At 44.1% G+C, this 21,801-nt stretch overlaps 1 protein-coding gene across 2 annotated transcripts in view; it reads right to left on the bottom strand.

Moving 5' to 3' along the window:
• Window positions 1-21,598, bottom strand: part of cdh12a (cadherin 12a) — a 45,585-nt gene extending 23,987 nt beyond the window's left edge. Inside the window, exons 1-4 of one of the 2 annotated variants that reach the window (XM_085389239.1) lie at window positions 21,494-21,597; window positions 14,594-14,663; window positions 13,830-14,420; window positions 6,537-6,661 (exon numbers count right to left, since the gene is read on the bottom strand). In XM_085389239.1, coding sequence (XP_085245365.1) covers window positions 6,537-6,661; window positions 13,830-14,138 — 434 coding nt within the window. In that variant the 5' untranslated portion in view covers window positions 14,139-14,420; window positions 14,594-14,663; window positions 21,494-21,597. Of the gene's footprint in view, window positions 1-6,536; window positions 6,662-13,829; window positions 14,421-14,593; window positions 14,664-21,493 lie in introns of both variants that reach the window. The other variant, XM_085389240.1, reaches the window with a different exon arrangement.
• Window positions 21,599-21,801: the final 203 nt, after the last annotated feature.

Genomic DNA, 21,801 nt, shown 5'->3' with positions numbered 1-21,801 from the left:
GGGACCTGACGAGAGAGCTGCGTGTGGTGCAGAGCCGATGAGGACAGCTGGAAAGCTGCCCCACTGTTAATAAAAGATCACTGCACTAGCAACGCAGCTACAAAAGTAAACATGTGATAAAAACCTGCAATTGCAAAAAAGCAACAACAACAAAACAACTGCCACTGTTGAATGTGTCCTGTTTAGGTGGAATGGGTTCTCTCTCTTACACACACACACACACACACACACTCTTTAGAGCGTGCTGATTTTGTATAGAATCAATTTATAAATTTGACAGTTTTACTGTGTATTGTATGCAACGAATGACTGCAACACAATGTGATGGCAGCATGTGAATATTATCAAGCCCTCGAGCCGCAACGGTAGAAACTCTGAAGGCAGATGCTACTCATGATTGGTCTTTTTTTCAACGACTCCCAAAGTCTCCAAACAACAGGGCTGGCCGCCCGCAGTGACAGTTCAAGAGAAAGCTGTAATAACACATCTGCAGTTTTAAAGGTAATGCATATGTTCAGTGATGTTTTCTGAGGTCAGCAGCTGTTTCAGGTCTTGAACATCAAACATTCTTGCTCAGGTGACTCTGTCACGGACGAGAATGCGGTGGACTCAAGAGCAGACTCAATTTGCTTAGAACTGTGTATAATTTATTGAAAAGAACAAAACGTGAACGGAACTGGGTTTAACAAAAACCATACGCAGAAAACTAAAGGAAATCCGTGGGCGGAGAAACCGGCGTAGAGCACGGGGAGACTTCTAACGGGAACTTCTGTAAACACAGGGGAGAAATGTTACTGAATGGGAAACAAACGAGTAAGGGACAAAGGTACGGAGTGCCAGTGAATAGTCTTGGGCTTACTTGGCGACCCTAGTCATTTAACGGGGAAAAGGCTGCCAGGGGTGTATTCCAAAGAGGGTCAAGAGTGGAGAGTCCGGTCCAGATTTCGAAGAGATGGAGAATACAGACTGAAGGGCAGGCTGAGGAGAAGTGGAGTATATAATCCTCGGGTTCCGAGCAGATGGGAGGACAGGATGGAGACCAAAAACAGCACTACTGGTGAGTGCGATGGGTGGAGAATCACAGATGGTAGCAGGACGAACTGGCGAGGAGTGGCAGGCCGTGCTGGCTTAAAAACCCTCTAGGTGGAGCCCCGGAGATTGACAACAGGTGATGAGCTGGCCAACTCCACTCCCAGCGACAAATGACAGGAACCTGGACCACGCCCAACCAGACACTCCCACAGCATATGACAGTACCTCCCCCTCAAGGGCCGCCACCCGGCGACCCCCCAGACCGGGCCCTGCGAGGGGAGGAACGAAACGCAGCGATCAGAGACGGGTCCAGAACGAGCGACCGGGGAACCCAAGAACGCTCCTCAGGCCCATACCCCTCCCAGTCCACCAGGTACTGGACACCACGACCACGGCGGCGCACGTCAACGATCCGCCGGACCGAATAGGCCGGATGACCGTCCACGAGCCGGGCGGGAGGCGGGGGAACAGGCGGTGGACACAGAGGACTGCTACGGACCGGCTTGACCTGAGAGACGTGAAACGTCGGATGGACACGCCAGGAAGCCGGGAGCCTGAGACGGACCGCCGAGGGGCCGACGACAGCAGTGATCTCATAGGGGCCAACATAGCGGGGAGCCAACTTTCGAGAAAGCGACCGCAAGGGAATGTCCTTAGCACAAAGCCACACCCGTTGTCCAGGCCGATACGCCGGAGCGACAGAGCGGCGACGATCCGCATAATCCCGTTGCCGGTCGACAGTTGCAAGGAGAGCCCGCCGGACCCTCCGCCACACCCGCCGGCAGCGTTGAAGGTGATGCTGGACCGAAGGAACAGCCAAATCCGCCCCATCCTCTGGGAACAACGGTGGCTGATATCCCAGCGAGGCCTCAAAGGGCGACAAACCCGTCGCCGAAGACGTGAGAGAATTATGGGCATACTCCACCCAAGGCAACTGAGACGACCAGGCCGCCGGGTTCAGTGACGAGACGCAGCGAAGAGCGGATTCCAACTCCTGGTTCAAACGCTCAGTCTGGCCATTGGTCTGTGGATGGAAACCAGAACTCAAGTTGACCTTGGCACCCAGGGCCGTACAGAAGGCCTTCCACACTCGGGAGACAAACTGAGGCCCCCTGTCAGACACAATCTCCGAGGGTATGCCATGAAGACGGAACACATGGTCTGTAAGGAGCTGGGTGGTCTCTGCAGCCGTCGGCAGCTTGTCCAGGGCCACGAAGTCAGCCGCCTTGGAAAACCGATCAACTATGGACAGAACCACCGTCTTCCCCGAAGAGGCTGGGAGGCCGGTAACAAAATCCAAGGCGATATGAGACCAAGGCCTATGCGGGGTACTCAGCGGTCGGAGTAAGCCAGACGGGGGCCGATTAGAGGTCTTGTTACGGGCACAAACGGAACAGGCAGCTACATAAGCCTTCACATCCTTGTCCATAGAACGCCACCAGAAATACCTCTTCAACAAAGCCGTGGTCCTACTCACTCCCGGATGGCAAGTAAACCGGGCTGTATGGATCCAATGGATAACAGCCGACCGGGCGGCAGAGGGCACAAAACGCCGACCGGGCGGGCTGGTTCCCGGATCAACGTCGTCCCGTAGTCCTTGGCGTATAGCCTCCTCCACATCCCAGGTGAGGGAGCCAATCCTGCAGGTGGAAGGGAGAATGAGCTCCGGGTCCCGGGAGTCCGAGTCCGAGGAGTACTGGCGAGACAGAGCATCGGGTTTAAGATTCCTGGAACCAGGGCGATAGGAAATATCAAAGTTAAATCGAGCAAAGAAAAGGGACCACCGAGCCTGGCGGGAGTTCAGTCTTTTAGCCGTTCTGAGATAAGTCAGATTCTTGTGATCTGTCCAGATGATAAATGGATGTTCCGACCCCTCCAGCCAGTGGCGCCACTCCTCCAAAGCCAACTTAATGGCCAGGAGCTCCCTATCCCCAATGTCATAGTTCTGTTCGGCAGGAGAAAGGCGTCGAGAAAAATAGGCGCAGGGCTGGAGCTTGCCACGAGGACCAGAACGCTGAGACAGCACAGCCCCCACCCCCACACTTGAAGCATCAACCTCCACCACAAACTGCCTACTCGTGTCAGGATGGACTAAAACAGGAGCCGAAGTGAAAAGTCGCTTGAGTGTGGCAAAGGCCGAGTGAGCCTCGGGGGACCAAACGAAGGGGACCCGGGAGGAAGTAAGGCGAGTGAGAGGCACAGCCACCCGACTGTAGTCCCTGACAAAACGCCTGTAGAAATTTGCGAAGCCAAGGAACTGCTGCAGCTGTCTACGCGAACCAGGAACGGGCCACTCCACCACTGCCTTAACTTTTACAGGGTCCGTCTTCACCTGCCCTTCCGCCAGTAAGTAGCCCAGAAACGAGATAGACGAGACATGAAAGTCACACTTCTCGGCCTTCACATAAAGGCGGTTCTCCAACAGTCGCTGCAGCACACTCCGGACATGCACCCGATGTTCCTCAAGGGACTGAGAAAAAATCAGAATGTCGTCCAGATAAACAAACACAAAACCATTCAAAAAATCCCGGAGCACGTCATTCACCAGTGCCTGGAAGACTGCAGGGGCATTGGTGAGGCCAAACGGCATCACCAGGTATTCAAAATGCCCCAGAGGAGTGTTAAAAGCAGTCTTCCACTCGTCACCCTCCCTTATGCGGACAAGGTGGTATGCATTCCTCAAGTCCAACTTAGAGAAGACAGTGGCCCCGTGGAGGGGTTCGAAAGCTGAACTGATCAAAGGCAGGGGATACCTGTTCCTAATCGTGATCGCATTAAGGCCCCTATAATCAATGCACGGCCGGAGCGACGCATCCTTTTTAGAAACAAAAAAGAAACCAGCGGCCACCGGTGAAGAAGAAGGACGAATGAGACCGGCCGCCAGCGAATCCCGGACGGACGTCTCCATAGTCCCCCTCTCCGAACGGGACAGGTTATAGAGACGGCTGGAGGGCAGAGGGGCACCGGGGAGGAGATCAATAGCACAATCATAGGGCCCTGTCTTTACTGAACACTTCTTGTAGATCATGATATTCAGGAGGGACAGAGGAAAGGTCAGGGGGGGAGACAACCACTGGAGGAGAAACAAAAGCCCCCGAGGGCAGAGCTGACTTTAAACAGTTGGCGAGACAAAACAAACTCCAACTCGCTACTTTCTTCCCTGCCCAGTCAATGTGCGGATTGTGCTTCTGCAACCACGGAAAACCAAGGATCACTGGCACGTCAAGGGAAGAGGTGGCAAAGAGAGTTATGTCTTCCTGATGATTACCTGACGTGACTAACTTGACAGGCGCGGTCCGGTGAGTGATCATCGCGAACACCTCATTATTCAGAGCGGCGGCCGGGATCGGAGGCTCGAGCGGAATGAGGGGCAAATCGAACGATTTAGCCACCGCAGCATCTATCAAATTCTGCTCCGACCCGGAGTCAACGAGAGCACGGAGAGAATGAGCCTTAGTACCGGACATCAACGAAACCGAAAGCAAAAAACGGGGTTTATCACTCTTAAAAACACTGCCCACCCGTAACCCCGGACTTACCGGCGGGCCACGCCTTTTGGCCGGACTGGGCAAACAGCGATGCGATGGCCGCTTCCCCCGCAGTAGAAGCACTCTCCGGCTCGGAAACGCCGCTCCCGCTCCTCAGGAGTGAGCCGAGCGCGGCCAATCTGCATAGGCTCAGGGGAAGGAGATCGAGAACGGACGGATGATGTCACCGGAAGCGACGGGGGTAACGCCGAAACGGCCGCGGGTCGAAACAGAGACGGAGAGGGTTTGGACCGCCTCTCAGCGTCTCTCTCCCTCAGTCGACTATCGATCCTGAGAGCAAGAGAGGCAAGCGCTTCAAACGTGGCCAGCTCGTCGTGCACAGCCAGCTGATCCTTCAGTTGTTCGGAAAGGGACGCTAGGAAAATACCCCGCAGCGCAGCATCCGGCCAACCCGCTTCAACAGCAGCGGTGCGGAACTCGATCGCATATTCCGCAACGCTGCGTTTTCCCTGGCGGAGTCCCAACAGCCTCTTAGCTGCAGTACCCTCAGAGATCGGGTGAGCGAACGTAGCCTTGAATTCCTTGAGGAAGTCCTCATAGGAACACGAGGCAATAGGATGAGAAAACAAAAACGCCTCAGCCCACGCAAGCGCCTTACCCCTAAGCAACCCAACAAAATGGGAAATCTTGGCAGCCTCATTAGGAAACGCGTGCGGCGTGCGATTGACGAACAACGACCACTGAAACAGGAACCCCCCACACAGCCCCAGCTCTCCATGAAAAGGCTCCGGTGGAGGAGAAGAGATGCCCCGATAAGCCGATTCAGGACGCGCAACGGCGGGTGCAGGCAACGGTCCCGGCTGACTAGGAAAAACGGGTGAATTAGGCTCCCTGATTTCTGACAACCGGGTAAGTAACTCCTCCTGTTTTTCACTGATAGCATTACACTGGTCCATTAAGGACGTCAAAGTCTGTTCATGCCGTCCTAACACCGCGCCCTGTTTGTTAATGGCGGCGCGAATTGGGTCCGCTGAGTCCATTAGTGGCCAGTTCGTTCTGTCACGGACGAGAATGCGGTGGACTCAAGAGCAGACTCAATTTGCTTAGAACTGTGTATAATTTATTGAAAAGAACAAAACGTGAACGGAACTGGGTTTAACAAAAACCATACGCAGAAAACTAAAGGAAATCCGTGGGCGGAGAAACCGGCGTAGAGCACGGGGAGACTTCTAACGGGAACTTCTGTAAACACAGGGGAGAAATGTTACTGAATGGGAAACAAACGAGTAAGGGACAAAGGTACGGAGTGCCAGTGAATAGTCTTGGGCTTACTTGGCGACCCTAGTCATTTAACGGGGAAAAGGCTGCCAGGGGTGTATTCCAAAGAGGGTCAAGAGTGGAGAGTCCGGTCCAGATTTCGAAGAGATGGAGAATACAGACTGAAGGGCAGGCTGAGGAGAAGTGGAGTATATAATCCTCGGGTTCCGAGCAGATGGGAGGACAGGATGGAGACCAAAAACAGCACTACTGGTGAGTGCGATGGGTGGAGAATCACAGATGGTAGCAGGACGAACTGGCGAGGAGTGGCAGGCCGTGCTGGCTTAAAAACCCTCTAGGTGGAGCCCTGGAGATTGACAACAGGTGATGAGCTGGCCAACTCCACTCCCAGGGACAAATGACAGGAACCTGGACCACGCCCAACCAGACACTCCCACAGCATATGACAGACTCAGCTGAAGTTGATCAAGCCTCAGCCTGTTTTGTGGGGAAAAAAAATCGCCTTGAATCTTTTGTGCGTTTTTAAAAAAATCTCAGCCAAAGTCAGCATCTCTGTGGACACAATCATCTCTCTGACAGAAAAAGGTTGATTCTGATTTGTCCAAGTCTCACTTCCCCGTCCATTGCAACTCCTGAGAAAAACAGTTTGGGAGGATGTGCCTTCTCTAGGTTCCTACTTAGATATTACTGTTTTCAGGTGCTTAGTCAGTTTAGACAATATTATTGGGAGGTACTGACCTGTCAAGCACCACCTGTGCATGTATATCTCCTGTCATTTGGTCAATGGTGAAGACAGACCCCACTCCCTCTCCTGAGAGTGTATATTTCACTGCATTATCTCCCTGGTCCATCTCAGTGTGGAGCTGCAGAGGAAATTATGTGTCAGAAAAGCATCACAAATACTGTATTGTTTTCTTATTTAGGAGATGATATGCACATTAACTGCATCAGTCTTCATTTGTTGTCTATGAGAACGATATGAATACACTGACTAGCTCCTGCATTCGGTACACCTGTTCAGCTGCTTGTTAATGCAAGTATCTAATCAGCATGACATAGTGTGTAATGTGTATCTGTTTGTAAGCATGTAGACTTGGTCAGTATAAGCTGCTGAAGTGGAACAAGAGTGATCTAAGTGACTATGAAGGTGGCATAGTTTGGGAGTGAGGTGGGCTGGGCTTATTTCAGAAGCAGCTATCTGCTGCAGGCCTCGAGGGACGGAGTTTGAAACCCTGATCTGCTGGGAGTTTCCTGCACACGTTGATGCCAGAGGTCAGTGTAGAATAGTCAGACTGCTCTAACTTTGGTTAATGTTTTTTGTTTGCAAATGAAATCATCATTTAAAACATTTTTTTTTTTTCATTTTTTTGGGTTTATTTGGGTCATCTTTGTCAAATATACATTTTTCACTAACATGCCATTTTTAGTCCAAATCCCATGCTAACTAGAAACATTTGGGTTTAACACTGTAACAGATGAATGAGTTCAGTGTTAACAAGCGTTAACTGTGATTAATTAATTTGAAAAATATAACGCATAAAAAAATAACGCATTTAATAACACTGGCTTGACATATTTGCATTCCAAGCAAAGAGGAACGTTTGTCAATGCACCATTTCCTGGTAGACCGATTACACTGATGCACACATCAGAGCTACAAAGAATAGTGATGGGATTTCCGGCTCTTTCAGCTCCGAACCGGCTCTTCAGGTTGTTTTGTTGCTTTAACTAATTTATTTTTAACAATAATATAAAATTATGCAAAAAAGGAATTACTAATGTAAAAAAAGTCTTTTTATTTATATATGTTTATATATAAATATATACGGTGGCCCCTAGAGACAAAGCACGTACAAACTCCAAAACACATTTCTAGCATGAACTGAACTTCCAAAACAGAGCTACCTAGAGCACTTAAATTACACAATTGAAAGCATATTCAATTATTTTGTTTGTGTATTTATACACAAGCACTCACATATATTCAAATAATTAAAAAAAAATGTTTATTTACCTGTTACTACCACACACCAAATCCGGTCGTTGGTACTTGCTGGCTTGTGTAGCCACCAGGTAACACTGCGCCTAGCGTCCTGGAGCACTTCTGTTGTGTTTTGTACGTGCTTTGTCTCTAGCGGCCACCGTAAATATACTTTTATTTATTCACGCCACATAAAATGTAATAAATAAATCATATAATACAAAAACCAACTATTCACATTTGAACTTTTAACTATTTCAATTTTCAGCTTTTTCCTTTTAAACAAATTTAAAGTGAAACAACACAAAACACTGCAAACCACAACACAATATAAATTATAATATGAAAACAAAAAGAACATGCACATTCTCTGTCATATGGACCTGCATGAATAAACTTTCTGAATCCTTCATCATCTGCAACTGAAAATAGTTGTGGATGATTACTTATACCTTTCTAATGTGACGTTGTTGTCCCTGGCTCTCTCTCTCTCTCCCTCCCGCTCTGTTCCTGTGCTACTGAGTGTAACTACCGCCCCTCCCCCCTCTGCCCAGCACAAAGCACAAGGCTCACGTGCGGAGTGAAGCGGAAAAAAGTGCGAGAGAGAGAGGCTGAGAGAGAGAGAGAGAGAGAGAGAGAGAGAAAGGAAAAAAACCCATGGCTCCCAATAAGGAGCTGGCTCATGTCACCTCAGACTGATCAGAGGCTAATTTGATTTCTAAAGACTATCCAATGGAACCTTGATAAAAGCGTGGTTATGTGCAAACTGTGCAAAAAGGAGTTTGCATACCACCGAAGCACTTCAACCTTACGGCATCATCTAAATGCAAAACATGTTGCAGTGAGTACAGAAACTGTGGGAGCTGTTAGCGCTAGCAGTCCCAGTAACAAGAAAAGGTGTCAGCAGCCTTGAGGTCCTGCTGCAGGAACAGTGTGAAGATGGCACCACAAAGGAGCCAGCAGAGACAAAGAGCCTCCTCCTCCCCTCTGATGAGGAAGAGTTTGCACAGAGCAGAATCCACCATCAGCCAGACAGACTGCCCGCTGCAGTGGTGGTCCAGTCGAGCAGGGACCCACCCACAGCTGTCTGTGATTGGTCCTGCCACTTCTGTCCCATGTGACAGACTGTTCTCACCTGCAGGTCACATAGTAACAAAAAGCTGCTCTGAACACGTGAACAGGCTAGTTTGTAACTGGCTGAAAGAGACGGACAGTAAATAAGCATGGAGGTACTGTGAGTAAATGGACTGGTTCTTATTTAGTGGTTTTCTACTCTGAGCATCAAAGCGCTTTATACAACTAATTCATTCACCCAATCACACAAGCACTTTTTCTAAGCTGTTAGTGCCTATCTAACATTAACATACAATGGATGAGCAACAGGGGGTTAGTATCTTTCCCAAGGATATTTGGCATGAAGACTAGGAGGAAGCCAGGAATCGAACCACCAACCTTCCAATCATTAGATGCTCTACCGCCGGAGCTACATGTTTTATGTTCACTGTTTTAGCCATGTACAAAATAATGTTGGCTCAGGTTACTCAGAGTTTAAAGGTGAAGCTGCTCAAATAACCTTTTATGTTTATTTTTTTAAGAAGATTAAACTTCACTCATGTTGAAATTATTATTATTATTTAAAAACAAAGCCATTTTGAAAATATACTTAAAGTACTTAAAACAGCGCTTCATTTTTAAGCCTGCCCAGGGATTTTTTTTCCAGAAATGTAAAGAGCTTGAGTTTCCAATATTCATGTCCATGTTTATTATTTGATTCTGTCGCCCACTAAAACCCTTTTAAATTAAAAAAAAAAAAACATTTGCACTTTGAGGAATATTTTCTTGTGCGATTAAATGTGATTAACCGAGATGATTAATTACAAAGCCTCTAATTAATTAGATTATTTGTTTTAATTGAGTCCCACGCCTAATAATAATACAATGTATTAATCAAACAACATAATTTCTCATTCAACAGAATAATCTCTTGTTTGTAGAATATATACTACAATTACTATACTAACTAACACTATTTCCAAATAAATCATCCATAATAAATATAAAGTCAACAAATATTTTCAAAACAAGCTCTACTGTGCAGGGCATTACACTTATCTAAAAGGGGTTCAATATATGAAATATGAAAGTCAACAACTAACTGACCAGTGGGCTCCAAACATTGCAATGAGGATCTATTTAGACCTTTTGTAGTTTAATTAATAACCAGTCGGCTAAGATGTTGGCGTAATAAACTGTAATAAGTTGCAACCATTGCAACAAGTCAGTTTGTGAAATGAAGTCCCTCCTAGATATTCAACGATCAGCTGCAGGTGATTTTTAGCAGTAGAAATGTGACGATGTTACAGAGCGGGGGTAGACCAGTACTGAGGCACACGTTCCAAACACTGATCACTGTGTCAGACAAAAACAGTTCATGCATGAAACTCAGAGCAACACGAGCTAATAAACCAACCACTTACAACCACATGTCCAAAAAAGTTGTAAAATGTAAATCAACCGAATGCAATGATAAAAACATGATATGTTTATCTGTGAATTGTTTCTTCTCTCAACAGGAAAACATATACAATATTTATAATGAGACAATTATAAGAAATCATAAGTAATGATGGACAGAAGTGAACCAATCTGAAATAATTCTGCCTAAAAGTTATTTTTGAATCATTTAAAATAGACATCAAAGACGTTAAAAATCTCATCATCTACCGTACAAAATGACATAAAGAGTCCAAGAATCTTGACGAGGCTAAAAACCAATACTGAAAGCCGTCAGGCCATCAGCACGATTCCAGCATCAGTTATGAACACAGTTTGCTGTTTAAAGCTCTGCTGTGGTATCAAGAAGTCAGAGATCAACATTATCCAGAAATACCATCGTCTGCTCTGGTACAAAGCTTATGTGGAAAATAGTTCAGTGATCAGACAAATTCAAATTCTCTTTGGAAAACTACAAAGGAGAGGGACTATTCGGCTTAATACCCAGTGGTGGTGTTGATGGGGGGGCGGGGGGAGCTGGTGCGCATCAACGCCTATGTAACTGACAACTATAAGTGCTGACAGGTATATACAAGAGCAAAGAACACTACTTTTTCAGGGAAGGCCTCACATTTTCTCCTCTTACAGGAGCCTGGATTTTTAGAGGAGAGCTCCAAATCAGTGCTCACCAATTTCGAACATTTGATGCACTGAAATGAAGAATATGACCAAAAATCTGTAGAACAACTAGAATCCAGTTGTTTTTTGTTTTTTAGGCAAGGCCTTGTGTATTTCAGCAAGGACAATTAAATTAATATTAACTCAGGTTTGTATAACCCCTGTCAAGAACCTCAAAGATGCTTCACAAAAAAGTATAAATAAATGAAATTATATAAATAAACACAAAGGTAAACAACTCCAAAGGAAAGCAGAGTAATACAAACTGATGACCAGAGTCCACTGACATCTGCTGCTAAACAACACACTTAGTGCACACCCTCCCCAATGGGAGTAACACGACAATCAGTAGTGTTCTTACACACACACACACACAGTGTGAACACTGCCCAACAGCCCTATTTGCTCCCCTCTTCTTCTTCTTTAAAACCCGCAAAGCTGATTATGAGGGGAGACACCTGCTGTCACTGGGAGGAGCACAAATCCTCCAGAAGAAGGAATGCGCGCACACACACACACACACAGACACACACACAGCACTACAGCTTTAACTACATATCAGCCAATAGCTGGTTAGCCAGAACTGTAATCTAAACAATCTGTATTCAAATCCTATGTGCGAAGTGGCTGGATTTATCTTGATGAATAAATACATAAAAGTATGTGTGCGTGTATATATATATATATATACACGCACACACATATATATACACACACACACACACACATATATATATACACACACATATATATATATGGTAAATGGCCTGTATTTGTATAGCACTTTACTTAGTCCCTATAGACCCCAAAGCGCTTTACACTACATCCAGTCATCCACCCACTCACACACACTCACACACTGGTGATGAAGTTACATTTAGCCACAGCCACTCTGGGGCTCACTGACAGAGGCGAGGCTGCCGGACACTGGCGCCACCAGGCCCTCTGACCACCACCAGTAGGCAACGGGTGAAGTGTCTTGCCCAAGGACACAACGACCGAGACTGTCCGAGCCGGGGCTCGAACCGGCAACCTTGCGATTACAAGGCGAACTCCCAACTCTTGAGCCACAATTAACAGGCTGGTGTGAAAGATTGCTGCCACACCTCCCCCTCGGCCTGTGCTTCGAGGTTTCTGGTAGTTAGAATGACTCGGGGGTGTTGATTCATTTAAACTAACATAATCATCCTGCTGCAACCAGGTTTCTGTGAGGCAGAGTAAATCAATTTGTTGATCAATTATTAAGTCATGTACTAACAGAGACTTGGAGGAGAGAGACCTAATATTTAATAATCCACATCTCACTGTGTTACTCTTTGGTTCAGATGTGGATACTGTATTGTTCTTTCTTTGTAATTGTTTATGTTTAAGTTGTTTGTTGCTGGTTTTTAGTTTGATTTTTGTCTGTTTGGAAGCTGACACAGTCTCTATGGAGATGGGTTTTTGGGGGGGTAGCAGGAGGAGAGAAGCTGCAGAGAGGCGTGTAAGACTGCAACTCTGCTTCCTGGTCCCAACTCTGGATAGTCATATTTTGGGGGGGTTAATAAATTTGTCCATGTTTCTAGAAATGAGAGCTGCTCCATCCAAAGTGGGATGGATGCCGTCTCTCCTAACAAGACCAGGTTTCCTCCAGAAGGTTTCACATGTCTGAGAACAGAATCACCAATTACCAGAGTTTGACCCCCGGCGGGTGTGTCACCGAGTGGGGAAAAACAGACACATGGTTGGTGGTGTACCTGGGGCTTCTGTTTAAGACTACGCTTCCTCCTCACCATCACCCAGCCGCCCTCTTTCCCCAGCTGCTCAGGACAGTCTGCCGGGGAACAGCTAGCGGGGCCTACGCTGTCTTCAGCTGCACCGTTACCAAACAAGGCTTAGAAATGGGCAAATTTCATTTAGACAAGAAATGGTGCAACCTTTTGATACTATTATGTTGTAATGAAGCAATGTGTTAAAATCAGCTTATTCTATTGGTAACCAGAGTGATGCACTCAGCCACAGAGGACCATCTCCATTAAAGGAAAGAAAAAGACAGAGAGATGGAGATCATCTGTCATAATGTTCTGTGTAAGTAAAGTTGGGCTGCCCAGCTCTGTAGTAGTAGTTATAAAGTAGCAGGAGTATAACAAATCTCCAAATACATGGTTTAATTATCTTCTTGGTTTTTCACACGTTTACCCCTGATGTGGACTTCAAGTCAACAAGGAAGGGTGTTCATCATCTGTACTGGCTTCTATTGTGCATCACCAGGTTGTCTTCATTATGTTTAAATACTTACATGTATTCAGTTTCTTCCATGTGATTTGCTGATTAGATAGAATTTGAACAGGTGCAACAGCAAAGAGTTTTTTGGTATTTGTTTTTTTTTTTTAGTAGTACTGGAGTAGTAGCATAGCTTATCTTAGCTTAGCTTAGCCATCTGCTCTCATTTTTAAGTATCTTACTGTGTTATACTACAAAGTTTGGGAGTTTGTACACTTTAGTTTTATCTGATTTGATAGTTTTCCTCTGATATTTTTAGAGTTCTGTGAGATTTTTTAGTTTTCATGCCTTTTTGTTTTCTTCTTATTTCAAATAAAACATCTCAAGCATTTGAAATGAAAGCATATATTTTAGCCTTATCTGGATATTTTCTAAAGATTTCATCCAAATCCACTTCATGGTACAAGCGAGCTCCAAGCAGAAAAATGTAAAAATGAAGCAACATGGACGAGCTAAAAACATCAGGTCTTTTCTGTTAAAATTAACAGAAGGTAAAGAGTCAGTAATGTTGGTAAAGTTGCTGTTTAAAGACAAGTACAGAGTACACACAAGCTCTCTCAAAATAATCTGGTAACAGCATATATAACGATCGTATATAACGATTTTGTTTCGCTTACCTTTCCAACATACTGAGGTTCAGATCCCATGTACTCCTCCAGGACAAAGAACTGGTTCCACACCCATCCTCTCTTAATCCGGTGAGTTCCCAACCTACCCTGCCTCCGCCATCTCCTCTTGCCCTCCACTGATGGAACTTCCCCCAAAGAAGGCCTCAAACTCAGATTTTTCCTCCCTCCACCAGAAAATGTAATGGCACCCCTGCTAGTTCTGTTGTGGAGGGAAGTCTGCAAAGGGATTTGGGAGGAGTGGTCCAATAACAAGCAGGATCCCACCAGGAATATAGTGACATATCTCTTTGTTATCATCAGTGAATGTGTTTGTCAAAAAAAGGGAAAGCAATGTTAAAAACAAACTGGGTTAGTTTGAGGTTGAGAATGAACATCCAAAGCTGGATTTGACCTGCTGGCACGGACTGGGCAAGAATTCCACTGTATTCCCAGATAATTCATATACTGTCATTGCTCAATCAGGCAAATCTCTGAAGGTCATTGTTGGTTGGCCTGGGTTTGTTGGACCATGAGTTTCGTCCTGTTCTGTGACTGCAGAAGAACCACCTCGTGTTCTCCTCAGTTCCTCAGCAGAGACACCTGGAAGAACAGGTTTAAATAGCAGCATTATAATGTAGACTTGAACAAAACAGTTCAGCTACAAAGTCTCACTTTTGTTACTTACATTTACTTATAAACTTTAAATCTATTAATGCTTTATTACATTTGAAGCTTTAGTGGAGACAAAGTCAGAGAACAAACTATTATCCCACCTGTAATCCTGACACTGCTCTGCAGCGCTGATTGGACAGGTAGTGGAGTACCTGCTGTGACACAGATCCACTGGCACAAGGACATACAGGAAATCTTAATCACACATCAGGATCACTGGTACTGTCATTTTAATGTTTTATTGCCAATTTAAATTGTGTTTGCTTTGTTTTGCATTAAAAGAAGAAAATGGATAGATGGGTGGTCTCAGCATACATTTTTACTTATCTTATTAAAACTTAAGTACTATTACTTAAGTGGGATTATGAACTTTTTTTTATGTAAGCATAATTTTTTTCCCTTCCTTCCTGTCTCAATGGTTTTCTAAAGCAGTTCATTTTGCCTTGTTTGAACCATTAAATACAAGCGGGAGGTGATGTTAATACCTGATTAGTCTTGTCATGCACCTGCTTCACAGACTTACAGTGAATACATAACAACACCTACGCTCACATTGTTGTACTCTCCGTCAGAGGGGCAGTGTCTGAACGGCTGCCATCACTGTGACATAGGGCCAAGGACCTGGTATGGACCCCCCCATGATTCAGTGACTGAATCATCGTTGTTCTTATGATGGGGTTGATGATTTTCTCTCACGTGTTTTTAAATAATTCTTACTGAACTTTTTTGTCTACACACTGTCAGACTGCACGTGTAAAGGCTTCCACAAAAATCACTCACAATCTTCTGGCAGTGCTCTGTCATTTTGATTATTATTATAATAATCTGGGCAATGAGAAAAATGATGAGTACTGAATTACTAAAAGAAACAGCTGACTACTGAAAACTGGGGCATGCTTGATTTTGAAAGTTGCTTATACGAATATAAGTTACGTCATATCTAAAGTTGAATGACGTTTCATTATGAGGGCGACTCATCCTTAACTGTTGTGCTGAGCATAGCAACTAAATATCTCCAAACATTTGTACTTCTGATGCCCGAGCTGGACTAAGTTTTTGGTTGTTTATTATTTGTTTTTCTTAAATTTATTACAAGAAACAGTCAAATAAAGGTTCCATTTAAAAAAAAGAAATCACTTTTAAGTAATTGTAGAACGACCCTCTTTCATCTTTAATTATTCATTTATTTTTTCTTGTTCAGTGACAGAAATCGAATTCATTTTGGGCTGAACGCAGTGTCTTAAAGTCCCATTCAGTCACTGAGAGAGGATCTGCATCCAGACTCTTCTTCATCACAGAGGATGTTTGTTCACACACAGTCCCGATCAAACGTTTAAACCAAAGTTAACTTTCGAACATTTGTTGCCACCATAAAAAAGTCAAACCCATCTATATCTTGTTCAGGCAATTGATTAGGTTTTTTTCATGATGTTGTTTATGTTTTCATTAATTGAATTCATTTATCCACTTGATGGCTGCTCGTTCTCGTCAGAATGCTGTTTTTTGGTAAACAAACACACACTGAGGTTTTAGTCATTGTACCTCATGTAACACAACTATAACCAGTAACAATCTAACATTAGCATTTAATATTTTAGTGTACCAGAACTGCAACAGTGATGCCACCCTCACAGTACACCAGTATTTAAGTTCAAATGTGAAAGCTGTCCAACCCTTTTTAACTGAATATTGTGGCAGAATAATCCACTCATAAAACCAGTCGGTGTTATAACTCTGATTGGAGCACTCTCCAGCACCCCACCCTGTGACTAACAACACTTGGCACTCTGTCATTTGGCCCATAGGCACAAATAACAGCCAGAGCCTGTTCCAACCTGAAGATGCAGGGAAGCAACTCTTTTGTCCACTGGGGAAAGCCAAGGGGCTGCAGGTATACCTAACCCTGGACAACTGCACAGTGCAAGAGAGTCTAACTGCTCTCCACCAAACTGGAGCTTTGTGTTGAGGTGAGCCAGACTATATCTAGTCAGCATCTTCCAACCTTGTGCACCAGCTCGAGCTCCTTCTGCACCAGGGGACACTACATGTACCATAAGCTAGTTTTGAGAGTGCCAGAACCTCTGCCTCTGACTGCTAAGTCTACTAAGCACCAAACTACGGCCTCTTCTGTGGGTGGTGGGCCCACAGGAGGACAGAGCTGTGCCACTTTTTTGCACCCGGCCCCGTGGGCTACGGCCGGCCACCAGAAGCTGAGACTCTACCCTCGGCTAAGTTACCCTTTTGTCTGAGTCTTGATTTTGTGTCCTCATCCTCACCATGACACACCACAAACATACAGTTTGCAAACTCCCCCTGTTTTGCTGCGGTCATTGCTGATATATAAAACAATATATTAATGTAAAGCTGATGTTTAGTCACTCAATACCATTCTTCAGATTTGTCTATTTAAACTGAATTCAACAGATGCCTCATCAAGATAAATCAAAGCAAAAAGATGATAAAGGGACGAGGAACACTGTAAACAGCTGACCAGCCAGTTCTGTTATTCTCTGGGGAATCTCAGACAGTTTGCATGGAGCTGACTGTGAGCTATGGCTGGGTTTGTTCACTTCCTCCTTGCATGAAGGCATTGGCCCCGAGGCACAGTCGATGCCTTTCCACAGTCCTGTTCTGCTTTCCTCATGTCATAGCCTATCCCCTGGTATCTCTACCGCACTCTTGAGGCAGTGCTTGGAGACAGACCAAACCTTCTTGCAACTGCATCTATGGACGTGCCGTCCTGGTAGAGCCAGACTACCTGTGCACCGTTTCACAGTTAACCTAAACTTTACCTGAAATTAACTGCACTCAGATTCAAACATATCTTTGCTGTTCAAGCATCTCTAGGTGCCTGAATCATCAGGGAAACTTGCCACATTCAGTGTGACTCTAAATTTAGGGTTTAATGTTTTTAATTTTCATTTCTGTTTTTAATGGCTCATTAAAAACCTTTTTGAATAAGTTATTCTTTTTTAATATCAAATTGTTAGGGTTTGTTTTTTGTTGTGGTCTATTTGTTAGTAATAATTAAAAAATTAGGGCACAGTAATTTAGTGTCCTAATTGCTTAGGAGTTGTCACTATAAAGTAAAATCTCACCATTCTCTAATATATACTACTGGTCAAGTTTTAGAACATCCTAATTTTTCCAGTTATTTGTTGCATTTTAAGTCCTATGAATAGCTTGAAATTGTACAAATTTAAGTGGTGAAATGCCAGAGGTTAAAAACAAAGAATAAATAAGGTACATTTCAGAATTAGACAAAAAGACTTTTTCGGGGAACACAGCGTGGGTTAACAACCTAAAGCTGTTCTGCAGCGATGGAGGCTGAGCAAGCCTTGAAAGCTGGTGCTACTCAATCCTACAGCTGTTTCAACTTCTCTGGATTTTCTGCATTACTTCCAACCCCCTCTGTCTGCATGAAGCAGTGTTGGAACACACTGTGGTACCCTCGTCAGCATCAGTTGAACAGTACTGTACTGCTGAGAGTAGTGTGTTGGTACAAAATCGTGAGATTAACAGTGGAAGAGAGACAGACCAACATAACACTTATAAATGTCGGTCTGTCCTACAGAGAAACTGCAAAGAAAGTCAAAGTGTCAGTGAGTCCAGTTTCCTTCAGCATCCAAAGGCTCACAAACTGTGACAGGAAGACGTCTGCTGACCCAAAGACACGACTGAATCAGAGGACAAGTTTCTGAGAGGTAACAGCTGTGTGATGGCGGCTCACAGGACAACAGCTTCAAGCAGCTTCATAGTGGTCGTAGTGAGAAAGTCTCAGTTCCAGCTGTGAAGAGAAAACTTTGAGCTGCAGGTTTGACAGGACGAGTTGCAGAAAGAAAGCCAGACGTCAGAATAAGACAGAGGTTTGTCTGGGCCATGAAACACCGACACGGGACGACTGAAGACTGGAAGAAGGTATTATGGACCAGAGATGGACAGTAATGCAATCGGATTACTTATTTCATGTAATGAGTGATGTAAGGGATTACTATTGCAAAAAAAAAAGTAATTCGATTACTGTTACTTTCCTGTAGTCACGCTGCGTTACTGCGTTACTAAACCCTGATTTTGTTTGTGAGAGTGTCTCATGACAATGACGTACGAGTGTGCGACGTCCGTGGCAACAGCTGTGTGGAGATCAACAATGGATCATATGGAGTGATGGAGAGAGTACGACCATGCAGCGTTTAAAGTGTGGAAGTAATCACATTACTTTGAGTTTGATTCTGTAAAAAGTGACAAAAACATTAGTGTCCGGTGTTCACTCTGCGTGGGAAGAAAACTTCTTTTTACAGCGAAAAATGAAACTTGAAATCTGAGCGAGCAGCGAGCGCGCTGCCACAGGAACGTGACATTCACCAAGAAACCCCCGGATCCTCCCACTGACATGACCACTGTGGGCAAACCTCCACCCGCCCCACTCCTGATAAACACAGACAATAGATTTAAGAGCTGCTGAGTCTTTGATTTGATTTTATTTTTTTTACTTGCATCTACTTAAAACATGATTTGACTTTATCTGCTGGAATGTGCAGAAAATAGCTTTAAATGTTGAACACAAGTCAGAGAATGTTGCATATGATTAAATTCTTGCTCGATGCAATGTGCTCAAAGTTCAAAGATTTAAACTAATAAAACATTTTTTAGGAAGAGGCTTTCTGTTGGATTACATCTTATATGATGGATTATGCAGAAAAGTAGAATTGGGCTGAAAGGTCTGTTGCTTTACTACATATTCAGGTTGTGCATCATGTTTTTAAAAGTAACTATTACGTTTGAAAATAAGTAATCAGCAATGTAATGGGATTACTTTTTTGGAGAATAAGTAACTAATTACTTTTTTGAAGTAACTTGAAGAACACTGTTATGGACTGATAAATCAAATTTTGATATCTTCGGGTCATCAGACAGGATCTTTGTACACCGTCGAGTGGGTGAAAGGACGGTTCCATAGTGTGTGGACTGTCAAACACGGAGGAGGAAGTGTGATGGTCTGGAGTCAGCTCTTTCAATATTCACACCATTAGTATCTACTTGATGTGATCTGTAACAAACTATATTATAATTACAATACCGTTTTCTGGCTACTGTAAAAGGCTGAATCCATCTTAGAATACATGGAAAAATTATACACGTCATATGCACAAAGATGAACATTAGATTACTGTCATTTCTAAACCCAGTTACTAGTTTAATAAAAGTATTTTGACTTAAATTATGGAATAAAAGTACAAGATTTTGTTTTACATTAAATTTCATAATAAAACCCAATAACAGCGCATTTCTGCAATATTAGGTTTATGTAAATGTAAAGAACTGTGTTTGACCATATTATTAGTCATTTCATTGTTTCAACTTTATTTACTATATAAAATCTCTTAAAATACACAATATTTTGTGTAAATTTAAAACTAAAACAACCATATTTAAATTATTATGACATGAGGACATTTACTGTAATTTAATTATGGAAACTTTCTTTACTTTGATGTGATGGTACATCTCTGGCACTTGAATATTACTGTTTTTGTTTGTCTGTTTGCTTTTTGGTTTTCTGAGGGGGGGGGGTCTTTGGGGGGGGGGGGGTCTTTGCATTATTGCATGGTCTTTATTTTACAATATGAAGTATCTTGAGGTGACCGCTGCTGTGATTTGGCACTACATAAACCTGATTGAAATGAAAAACGCTGCTCGGGTTTGTGTGCGTTCAGTTGTCCACAGCTTACCTGAGGTCCTGACACATCATGCCAGCTGGGTTGAAGTTTAGACTTTGGCTTGATTCTTTTCTCTTTTTAGCCATTTGCTGTAGATTTGCAGGCATGCTTGGGATCATTGTCCTACTGCATGACCCGATTTGGGAAAAGCTTAAGCTGACGGACAGATGGCCGCAGAATTAACTCCAGAATACTTTGATACACAGAGGAGCTCCTTGACAAACTAATACTAATTAAAGGTTCAGGACGAAGCTTTTACACTAATAAGGCTATGGCAGTACAGTGGTGCAGCGGTTAGCATCATCGCCTCACAGGAGAACGGTCCTGGGTTTGAAGCTACTCTGTGTTCTCCCAGTGTCTTATGGATTCTCTCTGAGTGAACACATTTTTTTTAAATAAAAGGGACATAAATGGAGGGCTGCCTTGGACATTACAACAATTGTGTAACTTTTCAACATTTAAATGAGATTTAAAGTGCAGCTCAAGTTGCTTTCATTTTTAATGCCCTGAATTTTTCAAATATGACATCTACTAATTGGAAGGTTGTTGGTTTGATCCCTGTTCAGTCCATGCTCCAGTCTGCATGCCTAATATCCTTGGGCATGATACTAAACCCAAGCTGCTGTCCGATGGACCCATCGGGGTGTGAATGTGTGTGAGTTTTAGATAGACAGTAGAACAAACATCCTGTGTAAATGAGGGAAGCAGTCTGAGTGCTCAGGTATAATGAAAAAGCTCTTTAGAAGAACCAGGCCAAATAAATATCATGTCAGGTGAAAGAGGTTAATCACACAGATGCTGTTAGCTGCTGGGAATGTGGTTCACAGGGTTTTTGTGTGTCTATTATTATTGTTTTACTCTTAATGCCACAATTGAAGCTTCTTTTTTAACAGTCCACATTTGGCAAACGAGTCATGTTGAAAGAATATGATGCACTCTCAAACTATTATAACGTGTATGAATGCAACAGTGCAACAATGCTTGCAGTGCAGTGCAGAAAGTGAACATGTGTTCCTGTGTGGGAAAGCACAACACGGCCTTGTTGCAGCTCCCGTTACTGCAGCTGACACTTCTTGAACTGATTTAAGACAGAGCCTGGAAGCTCCCCCCCCCCCCCCCCCCCCCCCCCCCCCCCCGACTTACTGCTTACCTCTCACGCTAAAGCTTGCTAACCTTGATGCTTGTTGACACATAGAAATAAAAGCTTTGTTAAGAAATCACAGAAACTTCCATTTAATTTCCGTGTGCAGAGTCAGCACCCCGTGGTACTTGCAGTGCATTTACCTCACAGAAGCCTTCCAGTGTCCCTCCACGCTGCTGGAAGTTAAGTCCAAATATTTCTCCCTCTGTGGCGAGCTCCTCTGTCAGTTCACTCCACTGAACTAAAACCATGCTCCATGTGCACTCACCCCCTGCCTCCCTCTGTATCCTCCAATCTCTCTGTCTCTTTCCTTCTAAATCCCTCCCTCCTTCTCATCGTACTCTTGACCCGCTCGCTTTCTCTTGCTTTTGTTTCAGTTCAGTTCAGTTGTTCCATATTGATATAATAGTTTTTTAAACCATAATGCCATAGCATGAAAATACAATTTAAT

The sequence above is a fragment of the Rhamphochromis longiceps genome, linkage group LG18 (assembly GCF_057381845.1).
Source record: "Rhamphochromis longiceps isolate RC_006_pf linkage group LG18, R_longiceps_female_GT1.1, whole genome shotgun sequence".
Classification (NCBI taxonomy): domain Eukaryota; kingdom Metazoa; phylum Chordata; class Actinopteri; order Cichliformes; family Cichlidae; genus Rhamphochromis; species Rhamphochromis longiceps.
This window is presented reverse-complemented; position numbering and strand designations above follow the sequence as displayed.